This window comes from Danio rerio, chromosome 18, assembly GCF_052040795.2.
Source record: "Danio rerio strain M-AB ecotype USA chromosome 18, GRCz13ab, whole genome shotgun sequence".
Classification (NCBI taxonomy): Eukaryota; Metazoa; Chordata; class Actinopteri; order Cypriniformes; family Danionidae; genus Danio; species Danio rerio.
The window spans coordinates 21,430,001-21,451,809 of record NC_141038.1 but is presented as its reverse complement, the minus strand read 5'-3'; the positions used below and the strand labels follow the sequence as shown (position 1 = coordinate 21,451,809).

Below are 21,809 nucleotides of genomic sequence, written 5' to 3'. Positions count from 1 at the left end.
GCAGCCAACCAATGCATTTAGGCATGTAGACATGGGCTGTCTCTGAATTACAAGAATGCAGAGAAAGGACTTGCGTTCTTGTTAAGACCGGTTTTGCCAGTTGTCCTTGGAAGAACGAACTCGGGAGGCCGCGAGAACAGAGAACGCGTCCTGTGAGAAATGAGACGCTGCGTTCTTCCAGATGTTCACATGACTTCACGCATTTTTAATGGAATATTATTTAAAAATTAAAGCATTCATACAATGATATATTGTTAATCCCCTTTTCAAAATATATACTATGTATAAAACATTTTAAATATACGTTGCACAATATAAATAAAACAGATTTCAAAACAAATTTCAGCAAATAAACTCAGTTAATATGTTTATTTCTTTGTTAATAATGCTTAATGATGCTAATGTTTACTTTTACCGTTTCATTTGGGGAAACTCCTGAGATAAATCAATTAAATCTCTGAGCTTTAATAATAAACCTATATAAAATGCTGTGTTTTCCAATTCTGGTCGCAATGACTGCTGGGACTTCTAGAGCGAGTTCGGTGCTCAAGTCTGCATCGATGCGTTCTCGATATCAAGAACACATCCGGAAGGTTTCACACGGTCCTGAGTATTGGAACTGAACTTTGGCAGTGGATGATGACATTAGAAGAGAACACAAGGACGCAAGATCGCTGAAGGACGCATATTGAGAAACAGCCATGGTTAAGGCGGGCGATCTGCTGCAGTTCAAACCAAGCATCCGAATGGGGAAGAAAGGTGATTTAAGTGACTTTGAACGTGGCATGGTTGTTGGAGCCAGATGGGCTGGTCTGAGTATTTCATAAACTGCTATTCTACAAAGCCTACCCAAGTAGTGTTGCTGAACATGTCGATCTCTTTATGACCACAGTGCACCCATCTTCTGAAGGCTACTTCCAGGAGGATAATGCGCCATGTCATAAAGCGCCAATCATTTCTGATTTCTTGAACAAGACAATGAGTTCCCTGTACTCAAATGGCCTCCACAGTCACCAGATCCCAATCTGATATTTCCAGTACCTTGTTGAATCTATACCACAAAGGATTAAGGCAGCTCTGAAGACAGAACGGGTGCAACCCAGTATTAGTAAGGTGTACCTAATAAAGTGGCCAGTGATTGTGGAACTATATTTGAAACACTAATTCATCAAGAGTCAAAGATGTTGAAATTACATGTTTAAGACATAGGATATTTAAGATTTTAAAAAGTATGTTTAAGTCCCAGATTTTTAAGAATGGAAAAAACCCTCTTGTTTGTTTCATTTTATAATGCCAAAAATGGTAAAAGATATAAGATATTATCCTGAAATCATAAATAAACCTAAGTACACCCTAATCATTCTTTTGAATTATTTATCCATCATTGGCAGATGAACTAAAAGAGTCTTCCTGATTTGTGACCAAAAACAAAGCCAGACTTACAGGGAGGTTACAGGGTTTTCCATTCACTTTTACACAAAGGTTGGGTGGGAAATGATCTTCCTGAGGACAACTCGTCTCCGATAAGCAAAACCTGAAAAATAAGCGTTGAGATTCCTTCAGGAATGTGTGGGAAAGATTTCAGAAACCCAAACAAAAGAAAGCGCTGAAGATGGGGGCATGTTTTTCTCAACACAGACAATCAGAAAGTAGATGGAGCATTCACAGACACAACACAGAGCATTTGCCATTTTAAAAGTCAGAAACAAGATTTTACATTATGACGATTTAGTCTGATAAACAATGATATGAAGTAAAATGACATTCAGCGGTCATTTAGCTAAATGCTTCCAGTTGTCAAAAAGGTTCTGGCTGAGTTTTATCCATGTTTTGATGAAACGGCGATCTTATCATACCTTAGCTGTACTTGCACGGTGAAGTCACATTTGGTCCCAGAGATGTCCCTGTGGAGAGAGCAGGGTGGGAGTGAAGGAATGTGTGATGCAGCGTAGGAGAAAAGCATACCAAACATTCTAGAGAGGACCGCTCGCTTGGGCACGTTTGATAAGCACTAGAGCCTGCTGTGTAACTACATGGAGATCATATCTAACAAGACAAGATAAAGCGACTAACAGCTGTTTTCAATTTGACAGGCTTTCAGTTCTGGCTGAGTAACTTTACTAGTTCAAATTTATTAGGAGCTCAAACTATGAAGGGGCATTTCAATCACTTGAAACATGTTTTCTTGCCCAATGATGCAATTTGATATGCACACTTACATTGAACTGCTGATCTGTTGGACCTGCTGAGGCGTAAGTGCAAACGCAAAACACGTTTCCTGAAACCTCTGACTGTTGTCTGAGGCTGTAAAACAGAAAGAGAGGAGATGGTCATTGAAGATGGAGAACTTATCACATTAAACCTATAAAAATGTCACAGTTAGCTACATCAAGAGTAAAAACAAAAAGAAAAATAACAACAAAAAATACAATAAATAAATTACCAAATGAACCCATGGTGTATTCTGTTATGGTCTCTTCATTATGATGTTTACTGTTCTAATAGAATTGAAACATTTCTAAAAGATACAATATATTAATATTATATATTATCAATTTTATTGTAAATTTTGCATTTCACTGAATTGAATAGTAATTCACTGAATAAAGGGTGTTAAGTGTATTAATTGTATATGACAAGTGACTACTTATGAAATAATTCAATTATCACAATAATTTGTGATAAGTTATTTGTGATAGTTGTTAATTACTAAAACAAACAATTAATCACCAAAGCTCTAATTAAACATATTATCAAGCAACTAATCATCGTAGCAGTTAGGGCTGCACAATAGAGGGGAAAATCTAACATTGCAATATTTTTTAATCTGTGATATATATTGTGATATGAATACAATTTCACTAAATTACTTGAATAACTATTTGAACAGAATTTATAAGTTATGGTTGATTGGGATGATTCTGTAGTGGGAGTACATCTGCATGAAATATAATAAACAATCTAGAAGCGCAAACTCAATAAAGAAAATGAAGTAAATTAACAGTTTTATTGTTTTCCGAGGAGTCTATCTATATTTGACAAAATAATACAGCATTACTAATTAAACTGTTATTATTTTTTCAAAAGTTACAACTGGTACAATTTTGTATGCGTAAATGCTTTTAAAATGTTCATACAGCCACAGGAATAAAAAAAAACTTGCAAAATGATCCTTTATTATCCAGACTCAACATGCAGGTTCTGCGATGTGACTATTGCGAATGCTCTCATTGCAATATTGATGCTAAAACTATATATTGTGCAGCCCTATATTAATAAACTATATTTATTTGTTAATTTGCTAACCAAATTTTGACGACCCAACACACATGATAAACAATTTAGCTTATTTACCAAATATTTGGTTATTATCTATCCAGACTGTGTATTTCAGTATCAATAAGAGTTTATTAATAGGTTCCAAGAAAAACAGAATGCTTCAAAAATTAGTGGGGGTTTTTTCCAAACACACACACACAAATTTTTTTTTAGAACAAAACAGTACATTACAATACAGAACACCCTCTATTGGTTATTTTTAGATTATTATTTTGCAATCATTACAAAAAATATTTCTCAGAAGGTTATTTTTGGGTTTATTTTTACAACCTTTTTGACAACTTAAAAGGAACTTTTGAAAACTTAAAGGAAACCACACAAAAAATTGACTGCAGATTATTTTTACAATCATTTCATTTTAACATACATGAAATGAAGCTATATTTTGTGGAATTACACAACTGAAATGTGTAATACAGCATTTAATAACACTTAAGAAGCACAGAGTGAAAAGTAAACATAACATGATCCTTTTCTTTGTTATGCATACCTTTGGTCTAAATGTAAAACAGAGACGCAAGTATTCTATCAATTGCTTAGCAAGCTCTTTATTTTATAATTCCTTACAATGAAAATAAAATATTTTATTACTAAGTGCATTGCCTTTTTATTATTATTTTAAAGTGACTGTTTCAAAAACAATCTAAATTATTAGGTTTAATAAAATAATTTTTTATTTTTAATAACATCATTTTAATTCAGTAATAGCACTATAATAAACCTACTTCCACACGCTGCACACAAAAGATATTTCAGAGAACTGCACTTCTCCAACTTTCCACCAAGAGGGAAGTTTAGAGAGGGAGTTTTCTGTTCCATAATGTCCATAAACAATGTTTCAGTAAGTCAGACATGTTTTCTGAAGGGGAAACTGCTAGGAAGAACCAACTTCCTTGTAATGTAAATGCTTTTTGCTGGTTCACGTACTTCAGGTAAAATATATTTGCATATTTCATATTTTTATATTTTCGAAAACTCACTATCCACTTGATCAAAAGCCATTTCAGTTCCATCAGTTAAAAACAAATGAAATTTTGAAAAAAGTGTAAAAAGTAGCCAATGACCTACACAGTATTTTTTCCTATACTATGGATGTCAAAAGCCCCTTTCACACAGAGATACCGGTAAACATCAGGAAAATGTCCAGAAATACTTTACTGGTAAATTCAAAAAAGCGCTTTTCACACAGGCAAGGACTATTTACACATCTAGGGCTGGGCAATTAATCAAAAAGTAATCAAAATCGACAGTCAGGACCTATAAAGAATATAATTTTCCAGGTCAATTTTTTCCATTACTTTCCCTACTGCATGTGGAGTCACAAAACCCTGCTTTGTTAAAGGCTAATTTCTACTTCTGCATCAAACTCACGGGTATGGTCCGGCGCAGCCTTCATGAGCTCGTACACCTGTGCACCTCTTAAAAAAAAGTAACTAAACTAACAATGATAGGAAGCTGGGCCAGAAATGGCTTGAGACGGATTTTCTATTATGATGTTCAATAAATAATCATAGATAGTAGATAGTGTGTGTTTCCTTCAATTATTTTAAAATAAAGTAATGCACCCTTCATTCAAAAATCTCTTACTTTTAATATGTAAACATATTTACTGTACCAAACTTGACAATTAACTATGAGGGCAAAAACATAAAATAAATAAAATAATCGTTCATTAATTGTAATCGAGGTAAAATGTTCATTTAATCGAAATTTTATTTTGGGCCAAATTGCCCAGCCTTACACACATCCATTCCAAAAAAACAGTAAAATCTGACATCATTGACCAGAAATGACCTCTAAACAGCTGTGCTTGTATTTGTGAAAATAATAGGGGTCAAGCCTTTGTTGATGGTTTCACTTTTACTTAAAGCTTCAGCATTCATGCAGCTGCTTTTGTCCCAGAGACATCCAACAGCAGAAGCGCGAACCACAGCTAAATGTTGACACATTTGACTACATTACAAATTGTGTGGATGGATACATATTGAGAACAATTTCAATGTAAACATGGAAAAACACTTTAGTATGTTGAGATGCACATTTGTTTGTGAGCTAGCACTCACTGGAGCTTTAATAATGAACATAGAAACGTTATCTGACTAACAAATAGCTGCTAAATGTTTCTGGAAAAGTATTCAGAGGCTTTTATTATCATAAACAGCGCGGATGTGAATGCTTCTGAATGTTCTGATTGGCCAAAGTAGACCTCTCACATCACCACGTTCCAAACATGAATGAAATCTTTGCGACAATTTTCCTTCTGCTTTCACAAAGAACAGCTTTCTGTCAAATTAACAGTAATGTTACAACTCTAGAACAAATTTACTAGCATTCTCAAAAAGGGCCTGTTCACACATGATCCCTTTTTGGAAACGTCTGTATGTGTGAAAGGAACTATAGTCATTCTTCAAAATATAATGTGGTCAATAGAAAAAAAAGCCATTAAGGCTGGGAAGCCCTTGAGGGTGATTAAATGTTCCTTTTATAGAGTGAACTTTTCCTTTAATCATCTCAAAACTATAGCAAAGCAGCATATCAGTTACAGACACAAGGTTACTGGTTCTTTGCCGTGGAACTATTTCAAATGCTTGTGCAGTTTATTTCAAAGCCAAACTCTACAACAGCGCCAAAAATAACCTCAGGTTACATAACCCAATCTCCTTAAACGAAGCAAAGGGTTTCAGGAGCGCGAGAGATAAGAGGAAGCTCTATCTGCACCTCGACAGGCCTAAACCCAATGAAAGAGAAACGAGAGGTTCGTTTTCTGCACACTGACCACTTGAGTAGTCATGTGAAGAGGAAAATCTATTCTACTTGAAGCGTGGTTTAACAGTGAGATGCTGGCAGATGATTAATCTGTACATATGAGGAAGGAGAGCCAATTCTCCAGCGCGCAGAAGATCCATCAACACTGGTTGCTCTCTAAGCTCAAACAACTCGAAATTCACCAATCGTTTTCATCGCACTGACCTAGAAAGAAGCGTTCGGTTTGAGGGACTTCAACTCAATATGGAAGGAGGACCCCGTTGTTTTCTTGAGAAGCAATTTAATGTTGCAGGGTCCTTTGCAATGCACAGCGGAAAGCAGTTTAGCAATTTGCACTCAACTGAACTCCTTAAGAGCTCTTGTAAGAAAATGAATCTTCAAATAAGGTAACTTGCATCCACAGTCCAAAAATGAGCTAAGCATCGGTTAAGAACTGATATTTGACTCAAACTGCCACCTGCTCAGAAACAACATACAGAATTATCTTTGGATGGAGTTTGGTCCGTCTGGCCCCATGCATTACTTCTGAACACCCACTTTGGCAGTCATTTCCTTTTGAAAAATAAAACAACTTGATCCTGAATAATTGTATCGGTCCTGAAGTGAGAACACTATGGCTAGTGATTCTGCCATGCACTTTAAAGATAACTGCTGAAGAGGAAACTATCACAGCAGAAATGCCCAGGCTACATGCTTAATGACACATCCTTTCCATTGATATTGGCCATTTATTCTTAGCATGAGCTGGATGACTAAATATAGCGCACGTGGCCCTTGTTCAATCTGATAAGCTATAAATCACTTGAAGAGCACCTTTATGTTTGTATGTGTGGGGGGAGGGGAATCCTCAAGAGAGGTCGTGAAGGGATGTCCAAAGTGATAGAATTTGAAAATCAACCAGATGGTGTGTTATCTGAAGGGTTGCATCATAATTAAAAGATTAGAGAGTGCCTTTGTTATCTTGTAAATGGTTCTTTTTTTTACTGAAATTCACAGAGTATGGCTGCAATACATCACAAAACTGCTTTTATGTATGCACAATCAATAATGATGCTTCAAACGTACATGCACATGAAGTGAAACTTCTTACAAATGACCTTACTGAGCATAAAATCCTTTGACAATGACATTTCTTAATTCAACAGTATAGAAGTACAATTTAAACCTTAAGGTTTTAAAAGGTCTTGCAATCCTGAAATACATATTTTATGTCATTTTAACAGACATACACAAGTGGGACATTGTTAAAAAAGTAAAATGACTCGTGAAAATTGGTTATTTTAGTGCGTTTCTGATTAAATTCATACTTTAGGTTTAAAAAGAAATGTTGGAACTATGTCATGAAATACATGTTAATTTGGAGCGGTGATTGGCTGCCTTGACAGTAGAGTACACATATAATTAATCTAGAGCATTTCTACACATTAATTCATGAGAGAGGGCTTGTTCAATCCAACCCTGTACACTACTGTAAATGAGTCATAATAATTGCATTATTTTGCATGAGAAAGTCTCTCCCCTGATTCTTCGATCATCCCTTATTGTCATCATTTTGAGACATGTTAAAAGTGCACCAACCAAAAAGCATTGCTTAAAGTTTTTTTGGTGTGGGTGGGTGGGTGGTTTGGTGTGGCAGACTAACACAAAACATGTTTGTAAAAAAACGTTTTTACCAGAATTTGGACCAGTGGTATATAGGGCTAAATGAAAAAATTATATCTCGATATTGTCAACATTTTTCCAATATCCAATATATACAGACATTTTTGCATTTACTAGGTCTCCAAATTTATTTCAAATATAGATGCGCAGCAAGATCAGGCAAAAAAAACTGGACAGACACGTTCAATTTACTATAAACTTTCATGTTAAGTGCTTTGACACAATCTGCATTGTAAAAGCAATATAGACATAAAGATGAATTGAAATACAGAAAGTGAAACCACTCGCGATTTCCAAATGCTTCTTCGTAGCAAATTTTCTTTCAGCCTCGCAATTATTTTCTCGATAGCTATAAAATAATATATTCTACTTAGTTTTATACAAATTAGTTATAACATGTCAACAAATACAGAGCTCTGGTAAAATCTAGGTTAGATGGATGGAAGGATATGGATAGAAAGATAGATAAATATCCTTTTTTATTATCCACCTTAAATGGTATTCTCGGTGTGTGTGTGTGTGTGTGTGTGTGTGTGTGTGTGTGTGTGTGTGTGTGTGTGTGTGTGTGTGTGTGTGTGTGTGTGTGTGTGGATAATTAGGCTCAAATGTGTAGAGTACTAAACCGTTGCCAGTTATCTCATAAAACAAAATGCCTAAACATTAAAGTGTGTTTTTAAATAAATACAATATAGGCCTATATATGCTGCACTTTTGAAACAAATGCTTGTGTGTGAGAGAGAAATGAACAAACATGATATGCGGCTTACCATGCATGTGGATAATTTCCATTTATTTATTTTATAGCCGCCACAAACAGCAATGCAAATAGGGACATTATGTATTGTGAGTTTAAAAACAGTGTATTTTAAACAGTGAGATTTTCGCCCACCCCCAATTTACAGAATGTGTGTTTCTTCTGAGGACTAATTCATCATCTCCTCCCTAGTCTTTTTCCTATTTTGGAAATGTGTCAAATAAGACCCTCCCTCACCTCACGTCTCTTTTACACATGGTAATGCTTAAGAGGGACCTAATATTGGATGATCGGTGCATTCTTTTGGGAAAGTAGCTGAGCTTGAATTTGAATTATTCGATATGCGCAATATTTCAAAATCATCAACAAAATTGTTGTGATATTATCGATAATATTTGATGTATCACCCAGCCCTAAAGTAATATGGATTTCAGATCATCTTCTTTCAGCTCTCAGTAGCACTGTAACTGCTACTTTTGACATCTGTCATTGCTGGTGTGCAAATTAGCTGTCTTTTTACATTGGAACTTTATTCAAATCCCTTCCCGTTTCCACACTCTATCCTTGTTCCTGATCACAGCTACACGAACACACATTTTTAAAAACATTTTCAAGTCATTCTTACTCACCTAAACTGGTGGGTTTGATGAGCTCATCAAGCACATCGTAGAAGGGCAGCCTCTGGAGCTTGACGTCTGGATGGACTGGGTGAAGGGCGGAGGGCAGGTGGGGCAGGCCCAGCTCATGTTTTGGCCCAAGCAGTGCGACAGGTAGTAGAGACGGTGAGCCGTGGCCATCATATGCCAGCTGTGTGAGGCTTGCTGGCAGGCCTGCGGAAGCCCCTCCAGAGCTGGAGTGTATGCCGGGGAGAGAGAGGTCTGTCGGGGACACCATTTTTGTGGGGAAGCGTCGGCGGTAGAGCTCCTTGATCTTCATCTGCACAGCAGGACTGCAGCCCGTTTTCAACAAATGTAGCGCTTTGGTCAAGAGTTCATGCTTCCTTCCATGTTTGTTGCGGCCTGCATATCCCAGAAGAACCTGAAGCTCTGAGACACGGAGGCTCATCACCATTTGCTGTTTTAAAAAAAGAGGAAACAGGAGTAAAGTAATGACTGAAGAGATCATCTATTTAGATTAAGTATAGTTAAACCCCAAAATTATGATTGATGAGGCAATTATCTAAACAGTTGAAGTGTTTACATGTTGGTAAAACTAATTTGAAATATTAGCATTTTTATTAGTAAAAACGCTCAAATTAGTAATGCTCACCAAGGTCACATTTATCTGCTAAAAAACTAAAAATAAACGGTAAAATTTAGAAAAATTGAAAATATTTAAATAGCTTTATGGGCCGATCACGCTTTTCTGCTCTGAGAATGTGAGGCGCACCAGAGACCCTCAGAAAGAAGAAATTATACATCTTCGAATAACTCAAAACAGCGACCGACTTTTGACAACATAAACACTGCTGTTACCTCAACGGAAGCCCCGGCTCTGCTTTTATTTGATTGGACAATGACAAAAGAAGCAACTTCATATCATTCAGTATCGATAATTACTGACAATTTTTTAAAAATTTATTTAGGTATATTAGTTTTTTTTTCAGTTAACCACTTTATTTTAATTAGGGAAGCACTGATACCATTTTTTTTTTAGAACCGATCTGATCTCGATACCAAAATTGAGTAAACACCGATACAGATTTGATCTCGTGGTTTTTTTTTTTTGTTTATTTCTTTTATTACCATAATATAGCTTCTATAGTTCTGGTGATAAACTCAAATAATGAATCTTCTTTAGTAAAAAAATAACAGACCTAAAAGCCTAATGTATATGACAGATGGAACAATCTAACTAAACATGACGCTTGCTATAAACTGGCTTCATTATTTGAGCACTCATTGTGAGATTGAAATAATCTGTTGTGGTCCAGCTTGTTTTCTTTTTAATATTAAGATTTTTCTTTGAAATCTGTAATAGGGTACCACTACTGACTCTAATCGTAGGTAAATTAATCAGCCTGATATTTTCCTGCAGGTTTGAAGCAGACTAAATAAAACCGTCTGAGGCCAGTTTTACTTAATAAACATTACCCCACCTAAACTCGCCTGAAAAATGTCAGAAAATTTATTTTTTGTCTTTATGAAACGAATTTCGTTCGGTATAATTTGTTGGTTATTTTAATGTATTTTTGTTGGTCAGTTATCTACAAAATAAACAAGATGATTTGAGGTGAAGTTCAAACAAGGTCCGCTTTTATGTTTCAGACAAACTGGTCTGTTAATTAAAATGTTAATATATATATATTAAATGACAGAGAAATATTCACAGTTTGAGAGTAGCCTATATTAGGCTAAATTATTTTCTGTTAATGACAATTAATATGCGCCCGTCAGTTTCACTTTTAATAATTTAATCAACTATTTTGATCACAATGAGCCAGGCTTTACAAACTATTCGCAGCACTTAAAGTATTCTCTTCGAAAGAATAAACTCAATCTAAAGGATGAGAGTACATAAACTTATTGTAAGACTAATCTTATGGAGCGGCGCATGTTGAGTCTGTGCAGCCGGTGCCTGAATGAATCGCTTGCATAACTAAAAGACAGCGAGCAGGCCTCGGCTATACGGACGCTTCTAAAACAGCAGCACAAAGGGAAGAAATCAGTGCGTTGAGAATCTGTCCAATGTATTATTAAGCCTTTTTTGATTTAAATGTTTCAGGTGGGCCTACTTTGTGTGTGAAGAGTAGGTATAACCCTCTCTAGTGTTGTGAATGCGATCTGCTGATCTAACAGACACAGTGCATGATTTAGAAATAGCAATGATCTCTATATGTTGCAGGCCAAAATGTAGCCATTTAATGTAAAACTAAATGCATTTCTCCACCGATTACTTAAATTAACAGGAACAAATAGTCTTGGAGAAAGTTTTTGGTGTTGTCACAAAAGCACACAGTTTTAATTGTGAATGAATGGAGAATGATTGACAGGCACAGCGGCAGTAAGTGGTGAACTGAACATGAATTTAACCCCTTGAACATTCATATAATTCACAATAAACTTTAGAATGGCTTGAGAACATTTGGGATATAGTAGCCTACATAACAACTTTCTAGTGTTAGTATAATAGGCTACCTTCGTGGCTTTTTTTGGCTTATAAATTACACAGAATATGCGGTATCGAACCGAAATCCGATCCAAGTATTAGGATCGATGCATCCCTATTTTTAATTTACTAACATTACCAAGTAAAATAGTTTTAACAGTCAAACAACAAAATACTCTTAAACTTGCTAAATAAAATTTTAGGAAGTGTGTGCAATGAGAAAAGATAAAGCAATGCAGAGTTTAGATGCACTGTGTTAGATGCACACTCTGAGGTAATTAGTCTATCGTTATTACAGAAATGTGTATATTTCATTCAAAGTGTGAAGCAGTTTGGTAAGTTCTACTTGGATGAATTGCGGTACGCTCAAAGCATATCATATAGGTGTACTTGGAAAATGTGCATGCATCACGCGTGTCGCTTGCACAACATGTGTATTTCACTCCCATGTGCACGTCGTACAAGTAACGCAACTCCATTAGAAAAAAAAACCTTACACCCTTAGCTTACTGGCTCTGCTTCCAAAGCGCGCGATCAGCAGCCACATTTTAATAAAACTATATTGCAATAAATAAATATCAATACCGATTTTATCGCCCAGCCTTAGTAAACCCACAGATTTACTCAAATCTTCATTGATTTCTGAAGGATCATATGACATTCTAATATTCTGTTTTGGTACAACAGCTTTTAATGACGTACAAAATTGTGCCGCTATTTTTGTGGAAATAATGTTCACGCATGTGTTAAGATTCTTTGACGAATAGAATTTTTAAAAAGAAAATAAATGTATCAAATTATAAATGTCTTTATAATTTTTTTATCAGTTTGAAATACTATTGCACAATATATCGCTTCAGCATCGATATTGCAATGTAATCACATCGCAAGACATGCAAATGATCAATTATAATTCAAGCTAAACATTGCATGTGTTTTTAAGTGATTGTGTAATGATTTTAAAAGCATTCAGGTATAAGAAATTGTACCATTTGTAACTTAGTAGCGATTCGTTTTTTTGAATTATTATTATTAATAAATCACTACATCCGAATACTGTTAGAATCGGAAAATGATAAAACACTGTTTATTTCATGTGTAACTTTTCTTTACTATATTTATTGATTGTTTATTAGCCTTCACAGAGATGCACTACCACTGCAGAATCATCCCAATCAATCTAACATTATAAATTCTTTCCAAATAGAGATATTAAATCATCTGCTGAAATTGTATTCATAATTGCAATATATATTGCCAATTTTTTTTATATTATGCAGCTCTAGTTTAAAACATCCTAACTGCTGGGCAGTGAACAAGCTGAAATCCCAAAGTCATGGTTTATTTTCTATCAGTCAACCAAACTTATAAGAAAACTAATGTTCAGGTGCCTCACATTTAACGACTGTGATTTAAAACAAGGTAATCTACTCTGCTCCATATGAATGATGATTTAGAAGCCTTACATACACAATGTAGGCCAGCTAGGACTAAATTAGCTTTAGGCTCAGTCTTGAACAAGCTTTCATTATAAGCCATAAGCCATGCACAGTCAATCTGCCCAAAAGAAACGTCAGTAAGGTTCAGTTTACCCCATGCAAATCTTGTCAGAAACATATAATCTTCTAATATCTGTATCGTGTTGTTCAGAAGGCAGTGCAGACCTGAAATTGTGATGACCCTCATGAAACAGATCACATGTGCGAACATTAACACCTACATGTGTGTGGGATCAAAACCGCTTGCAAACTTTGCCTCCTCGGTTGTTTCTAGATATTCTGAGAGACTATAAAAGGCTGTGTTGGTGGTATAGCAGCATTTGGATTGTATTAAATCTATGGGCAAGTAGAGAGGTGAAGAGGGTGAACGAGTGGGGGAAGGGAAGATCAAGGCTGAGTCTGGGCCAGTGAGCTTTCATAACAAAAGCAGTGAAGCACAGCTCCAGGGAAAACAAGAGAACCGCAGACCAGCAGCGGCTCAGATTTCTCCACCTCCGAGAGACCAGAGTCCCCTCCCCAGTTTACAACCAAGTGCCAACTGGACTGTTCACACAAATACTGACACAAACACCCTTTATTAATTTCCACCCAACACAAATAAACAAGCTTCACTGGTGATGAGGCTCTTGCTCTCATCAGCCCCCAGTGAAAACCTAGAGGAGATGTCCAATACATTTAAAGTTTGGCAAATTCGTGAACAACTCATAGAACAGACTGAGGCCTGAGGTCTAGTTTAATAATTTATTTAGTTTGAACAAACTAAAGAAGGTGGGTTAGTTATGAACTAATTTCATTGTCATGATGATTAACTTGACATATCTAACCTGCTCCAAGGATGGTTTCGCTCTGAGCAAATCAATACCTGAGCTGTGAGTAAAGTGACAAATCTTCAGCAATAAAGTCACATTCCTATGTGTTTAGCCACCAAATTAAATGCTTTTACATAAAACTGCCCTGTATTTTCTTGCGAATTATTTTTTTAATTTATTTATAATGTGTTATAATTTTGTATCATCCATATTCCCACATAATCAATTGAAAAGATACTACTACACTTTGCATGTAAAATGAAACAGTTTAAAATAATGATAAATGTACAAAAAATATACAGTTGTGCAGTTTTTCTTTTCCTTTTAGATTTTATCTGAAATATGAATTTATTTGGAGTAGGGATGCTCATTTCGGTTAATTTTGCTAACCGACAACCGCCGCTCATTAATCGGTTATTAACGGTTAACTGGTCAGATTACTATTAATTTTATATTAAACAAATTGACGTGACTATTTTGTGTCCGACAAATTAAATATTGCATTTCAAAATACTGATTTATTTTTATATGCTAGCATATTAATAACAGAACACAACAACAGAGCATTTTCACGCACCTGCAGTGTTTAGCACAGAAGAACAGAATAAACTAAATAAAATAAATAGGACTGCCCTAAATTATTTTCACTTAAATAATTAATTTATATTACAAAACCAAAATACTGACTGATTTTTTTCCAATCATGTTTTTTTCTTCCGTCAAATAAAAATAGCTGACTTCCTTAAATTACCCGCTGCATTTATTTAATGCACTGCTTGTATTATTATAATCATAAAACATTTTTACATTTTTAATAGAAATCATAATATTAAAGATTATGTCTTGACGTGGTTTCCTTTCTCTCCATCGCGGCTCAAGTGAGCGCGCTGTGTGATGAAAAGACAACAACACGCGCGCATATGTTGACTTTTTGTAAACAGTTTTGTTGTTTAAATATGATATTGCATTAATGAGCATACATGCTTTATAAGCTGTAAAATAAAAGGTAAAGCCTATTTGTTGCGTTTATGACGCAGATCCAGGTCAACATAGGCGCTTTTTTTGGCATCAACACGTCTGTTTCAAACAGCAATATTCTTCTTCCATTTTGCTTCTTTGGCAAATGTGTCTGTAGGCACGGGTTATAAGTTATCGTCCCGCAAGTTAAGTATGTCTTGCAGTTAAACAAGTGGCCGACCACAGCTAACATGCTTTTTTTCATTCCAAAAACGCTAGGCGCACCTCACTGCCTTTATGTTGACAAGGAAAAAAGAACAGAAGCGCAGTCCTCTTATGAAACGACTGAATCAGCTGGGAATCGATTGTGCAAAAGTGTTGCTGTCTATGTTGTTACAATTGTAATATTTAACTAGATATTAAAGTTTGAGGACAAACTTTATGGTGGCTTGAAAAGCCGAATCTGAAAGTTTGAAGTGGTTTTAAAGTGTAAATAGAATGTTAGTATGATTTTAGCTTGAGTTAACATATTACTAGCATGAATTAGCATGTTAGTAGCATGATTCTTACATGAATTAGCATGTTGTTAGCATGATTCTAGCATGAATTAGCATGTTACTAGCATGATTCTAGCATGAATTAGCATGTTGTAAGCGTGATTCTAGCATGAATTAGCATGTTACTAGCATGATTCTAGCATGAATTAGCATGCTACTAGGATAATTCTAGCATGAATTAGCATGTTAGTAGCATGATTCTTACATGAATTAGCATGTTGTTAGCATGATTCTAGCATGAATTAGCATGTTACTAGCATGATTCTAGCATGAATTAGCATGTTGTTTGCATACATCTAGCATAAATTAGCATGTTACTAGCATGATTCTAGCATGAATTAGCATGTTGTTAGCATGATTCTAGCATGAATTAGCATTTTACTAGGCGGTTGCTAGGGTGTTTTAAGTGGTTGCTAGGTGGTTGCTAAGGTGGTGCAAGGCAGTTGCTAAGGTGGTCTGACTATTTGCTTGGTGGTTGCTAGGGTGTTGCTAGACGGTTGCTAGGGTGTTTTGAGGGGTTGCTAGGTGGTTGCTAAGGTGGTGCTAGGCAGTTGCTAAGGTGTTCTGACTAGTTGCTAAGTGGTTACTAAGGTGTTGCAAGGTGGTCGCTAGGGTATTCTGAGTGGTTGCTAGGTGGTTGCTAAGGTGTTGCTAGGCGGTTGCTAGGGTGTTCTGAGTGGTTGCTAAGGTGTTGCTAGGTGGTTGCTAAGGTGTCCTAAGTGGTTGCTAGGTGGTTGCTAGGGTATTCTGAGTGGTTGCTAAGGCGTTGCTAGGTGGTTGCTAGGGTGTTGCTAGGCGGTTGCTAGGGTGTTCTGAGTGGTTGCTAGGTGGTTGCTAAGGTGTTGCTAGGTGGTTGCTAAGGTGTCCTGAGTGGTTGCTAGGTGGTTGCTAAGGTGTTGCTAGGCGGTTGCTAGGGTGTTCTGAGTGGTTGCTAGGTGGTTGCTAAGGTGTTGCTAGGTGGTTGCTAAGGTGTCCTGAGTGGTTGCTAGGTGGTTGCTAAGGTGTTGCTAGGTGGTTGCTAAGGTGTTGCTAGGCGGTTGCTAGGGTGTCCTAAGTGGTTGCTAGGTGGTTGCTAAGGTGTTGCTAGGCGGTTGCTAGGGTGTTCTGAGTGGTTGCTAAGGTGTTGCTAGGTGGTTGCTAAGGTGTCCTAAGTGGTTGCTAGATGGTTGCTAGGGTGTTCTGAGTGGTTGCTAAGGCGTTGCTAGGTGGTTGCTAGGGTGTCCTGTGTGGTTGCTAGGTGGTTGCTAAGGTGTTGCTAGGTGGTTGCTAGGGTGTCCTGAGTGGTTGCTAGGTGGTTGCTAAGGCGTTGCTAGGCAGTTGCTAGGGTGTTCTGAGTGGTTGCTAGGTGGTTGCTAAGGTGTTGCTAGGTGGTTGCTAAGGTGTCCCAAGTGGTTGCTAGGTGGTTGCTAAGGTGTTGCTAGGTGGTTGCTAAGGTATTCTGAGTGGTTGCTAAGCGGTTGCTAGGGTGTCCTGAGTGGTCGCTAGGCCCTTACTAAGGCATTACTAGGCCGTTGCTAGGTGGTTGCTAGGCGGTTGCTAGGGTAATTTGGGTGGTTGCTAGGCAGTTGCTAGGGTACCCTGGTTGGTTACTAGGCAAGCCTCACATACATGCTTGATAAAACATTTATACTTAGTAAGCATTTCTAGCAAGTTACAGTACTTGGCTAGTCAATATTAGCATGTAGCTAGTCACTGCTAGCATGTGTAGCATATAGGAAGTTTCGTTTGCTAGCATGAGTCAAACGAGCCAATCTCCAAGTCTCTACGATGTTCTGATGCTGAGATATAGCTGTTGATGAATGGTTGCTAGGGTACTCTGTTTTGTTGCTATGGGCGAGGTTACAGAGTTAACTTGAATGTGGTTGGTTGTCTTAGTCTAATGAACCAACCCCCGTGTCTCTATGACACTGCTATGCAAAGATATGCATCTTGGCCTATTTTAATGGAAGTCTATGGAATCAATTTGGGGGCGTGGCTTGTGAGCTTTATTATCATATTGAGATGCTCATTGGTTGTCTGAGTCAGATGAGCCATCCCCCAAGTCAATAGGACACTGCTATGCAAAGATATGCATGTAAGCATTTGATAGCACAGCTAATTACATTCTATAGGACAGTTGCTAGGGTGCAGTATGTGGTAGTTAGGGGTGTGGCTAGAAAGTTAAAAGGCCATCAGTGATTGGCTGCTGGCTAGACTGAGTTAAATGAGCTCAGCCATTAGTCTCTATGACAGTCTGATGCAGAGTTATGAGGTCACAAAGTTTGATCCCATGTTAAGTCAATGAGAGTCTTTTGTAATGGAAGTCTACGGGACAGTTGCTAGGGTGCAGTATGTGGTAGTTAGGGGTGTGGCTAGAAAGTTAAAAGGCCATCAGTGATTGGCTGCTGGCTAGACTGAGTTAATTGAGCTCAGCCATTAGTCTCTATGACAGTCTGATGCAGAGTTATGAGCTCACAAAGTTTGATCCCATGTTAAGTCAATGAGAGTCTTTTGAATGGAAGTCTACGGGACAGTTGCTAGGGTGCCATAAGTGGTTGCTAGGGAGTGGCTAGTAAGTCTAAAGGTCATCAGTGATTGGCTGCTGACTAGACTGAGTTGAATGAGGCCTGACTCTAGTCTGTAGGACAGTCTGATGCAGAGTTATGAGCTCACAAAGGTTGACTCAATGTTAAGTCAATGGCAGTCTTTTACAATGGAAGTCTATGGGACAGTTGCTAGGGTGCCAAAAGTGGTTGCTAGGGAGTGGCTAGTAAGTTTAAAGGTCATCAGTTATTGGCTGCTGGCTAGACTGAGTTAAATGAGCCCAGTTAGAAGTCTGTAGGAACGTCTGATGCAGAGTTATGAGGTCACAAAGTTTGACCCAATGTTAAGTCAATGGGAATTTTGGGAATTTTCCGGGTCGTTTTTCGGAAAACCGAAAGTCGGATCAGTCGGAAAAGATATAGCAACCCGAGTCAGACCAGTTTGAAGGTTTGACGAAAGTTTGAGGTATGAAGCTTGAAAGGGTTAGGAGGAGATAGACTTTAAAATTAGTCTCAGAAGAAAGAAGAAGAAGAACTAGATTCTTAAAGTTTGAGAACAAACTTTGAGGCTGGCTTGTGAAAGCCTGACGGTAATAGTTTATTTAAACAGTTTTAAAAAGTATGAAAAGATAGATAGATAGATAGATAGATAGATAGATAGATGGATAGATGGATAGATAGATAGATAGATAGATGTTGTTAGCATGATTCTAGCATGAATTAGCATAATGTTAGCATGATTCTAGCATGAATTAGCATGTTGTTAGCATGATTCTAGCATGAATTAGCATGTTGTTAGCATGATTCTAGCATGATTTAGCATGTTATTAGCATGATTCTAGCATGATTTAGCATGTTATTAGCACGATTCTAGCATGAATTAGCATGTTACTAGCATGATTCTAGCATGAATTAGCATGCTACTAGAATGATTCTAGCATGAATTAGCATGTTACTAGCATGATTCTAGTATGACTTAGCATGTTACTAGCACGATTCTAGCATGAATTAGCATGTTACTAGCATGATTCTAGCATGAATTAGCATGTACCTAGCTTGATTTTATCAAGAATTAGCATGTTACTAGCATGATTTTAGCATGAATTAGCACGATTCTAGCATGAATTAGCATGTTGTTAGCATGATTCTAGCAAGAATTAGCATGTTACTAGCATGATTCTAGCATGAATTAGCATGTTGTTAGCATGATTCTAGCATGAATTAGTATGTTACTAGCATGATTCTAGCATGAATTAGCATGTTGTTAGCATGATTCTAGAATGAATTAGCATTTGACTAGCATGATTCTAGCATGAATTAGCATGTGACTAGCATGATTCTAGCTTAAATTAGCATGTTGTTAGCATGATTCTAGCATGAATTAGCATGTTCCTAGCATAATTCTAGCATGAATTAGCATGATTGTAACATGAATTAGCATGCTACTAGCATGATTCTAGCACGAATTAGCATGTTGTTAGCATGATTCTAACATGATTTAGCATGTAACTAGCATGATTCTAGCATGAATTAGCATGTTTCTAGCATGATTCTAGCATGAATTAGCACGTTACTAGCATGATTCTAGCATGAATTAGCATGTTGTTAGCATGATTCTAACATGAATTAACATGTTACTAGCATGATTCTAGCATGAATTAGCATGTTGTTAGCATGATTCTAGCATGAATTAGCATTTCACTAGCATGATTCTAGCATGAATTAGCATGTTGTTAGCATGATTCTAGCATGAATTAGCATGTTACTAGCATGATTCTAGCATGAATTAGCATGTTGTTAGCATGATTCTAGCATGAATTAGCATGTTGTTAGCATGATTCTAGCATGAATTAGCATGTTGTTAGCATGATTCTAGCATGAATTAGCATGTTACTAGCATGATTCTAGCATGAATTAGCATGTTGTTAGCACGATGCTAGCATGAATTAGCATGATACTAGCATGATTCTAGCATGAATTAGCATGTTACTAGCATGAATCTAGCATGAATTAGCATGTTGTTAGCATGATTCTAGCATGGATTAGCATGTTACTAACATGATTTTAGCATAAATTAGCATGATTCTAGCATGAATTAGCATGTTGTTAGCATGATTCTAGCATGAATTAGCATGTGACTAGCATGATTCTAGCATGAATTAGCATGTGACTAGCATGATTCTAGCATGAATTAGCATGTAACTAGCATGATTCTAGCATGAATTAGCATGTTGTTAGCATGATGGATAGATAGATAGATAGATAGATAGATAGATAGATAGATAGATAGATAGATAGATAGATAGAGGTAGATAGATCGATAGATCGATAGAGGTAGATAGATAGATAGAGGTAGATAGATAGATAGATAGATAGATAGATAGATAGATAGATAGATAGATAGATAGATAGATAGATAGATAGATAGAGGTAGATAGATAGATAGAGGTAGATAGATCGATAGATCGATAGATAGATAGATAGATAGATAGATACAGGTAGATAGATAGATAGATAGATAGATAGATAGATAGATAGATAGATAGATAGATAGATAGATAGATAGATAGATAGATAGATAGATAGATAGATAGATAGATAGATAAAACAAGCCAACCCCCGCTTCTCTACGATGTTCTGATGCTGAGATATAGCTGGTGCTATATCGTTGCTAGGTTAGTCTGTTTTGTTGCTATGGAGTTGATTGACAGCTTAGACTGATGATGTATCAAAGCTTCTTGACAGTATGAACAGTTAAAAACAACCCCCATGTCTCTATCACACTGCAGCATGACAATATCAGTCTGAACCTCTTTAATGGCAGTCTATGGGACAGTTGCTAGGGTGCAGTATCTGGTTGTTAGGGTGTGGCTAGAAAGTTAAAAGGCCATCAGTGATTGGCTGCTGGCTAGACTGAGTTAAATGAGCTCAGCCATTAGTCTGTAGGACAGTCTGATGCAGAGTTATGAGCTCACAAAGTTTGATCCCATGTAAAGTCAATGAGAGTCTTTTGCAATGGAAGTCTATGGGACGGTTTCTAGGGTCCAAAAGTGGTTGCTAGGGCGTGGCCAGGAAGTTTAAAGGTGATCAGTCATTGGCAGTTTGATAGTCTGAGTTAAATGAGCCCAGTTAGAAGTCTGTGTGACATTCTGATGCGGAGTTATGAGGTCACAAAGTTTGATCCAATGTTACGTCTATGGGATTTTTCCGACGGTCCCGGGACGTTTTTCGGAAAACCGAAAGTCGGATCAGTCGGAAAAGATATAGCAACTCGAGTCAGAATAGGTCAGAGGTCTGACCCGAGTTTGATGGTCATAGCTTGAAAGGCCTAGGACGAGATACAGTTTAATTTTTAGTCTCAGAAGAAGAATAATAACTAGATTCTTAAAGTTTGAGAACAAACTTTGAGGCTGGCTTGTGAAAGCATGACGGTAATAGTTTATTTAGTTTAAACAGTTTTTAAAAGTATGAAAAGATAGATATATAGCTAGATAGCTAGATAGCTAGATAGATAGATAGATATATTAGCATGGTATTAGCATGATTTTAACGTGAATTAGCATGTTGTTAGCATGATTCTAGCGTGAATTAGCATGTTGTTAGCATGATTTTAGCATGAATTAGCATGTTGTTAGCATGATTCTAGCATGAATTAGCATGTTGCTAGCATAATTCTAGCATGAATTAGCATGTTACTAGCACGATTCTAGCATGAATTAGCATGTTACTAGCACGATTCTAGCATGAATTAGCATGTTGTTAGCACGATTCTAGCATGAATTAGCATGTTGTTTGCACGATTCTAGCATGAATTAGCATGTTACTAGCATGATACT

At 36.8% G+C, this 21,809-nt stretch overlaps 1 protein-coding gene and 1 long non-coding RNA gene across 4 annotated transcripts in view; one reads left to right on the top strand and one right to left on the bottom strand.

Moving 5' to 3' along the window:
* pias1b (protein inhibitor of activated STAT, 1b) overlaps window positions 1-21,809 on the bottom strand; it is a 50,692-nt gene that overhangs the window by 11,782 nt on the left and 17,101 nt on the right. For all 3 annotated transcript variants that reach the window (XR_015514916.1, XM_087293134.1, XM_087293133.1), the window contains exons 2-5: window positions 9,151-9,595; window positions 2,220-2,304; window positions 1,857-1,904; window positions 1,444-1,534 (exon numbers count right to left, since the gene is read on the bottom strand). Coding sequence is in view for 2 of the 3 variants with exons in the window: in XM_087293133.1 (XP_087149259.1) it covers window positions 1,444-1,534; window positions 1,857-1,904; window positions 2,220-2,304; window positions 9,151-9,595 (669 nt within the window). In the remaining variant the exon portion in view is untranslated. The remainder of the gene's footprint in view (window positions 1-1,443; window positions 1,535-1,856; window positions 1,905-2,219; window positions 2,305-9,150; window positions 9,596-21,809) is intronic.
* The window catches only part of LOC147839712 (uncharacterized), a 19,974-nt gene continuing 8,429 nt past the window's right edge, over window positions 10,265-21,809 (top strand). The window contains exon 1 of the long non-coding RNA XR_015514918.1: window positions 10,265-14,294. This is a non-coding gene — a long non-coding RNA (uncharacterized LOC147839712). The remainder of the gene's footprint in view (window positions 14,295-21,809) is intronic.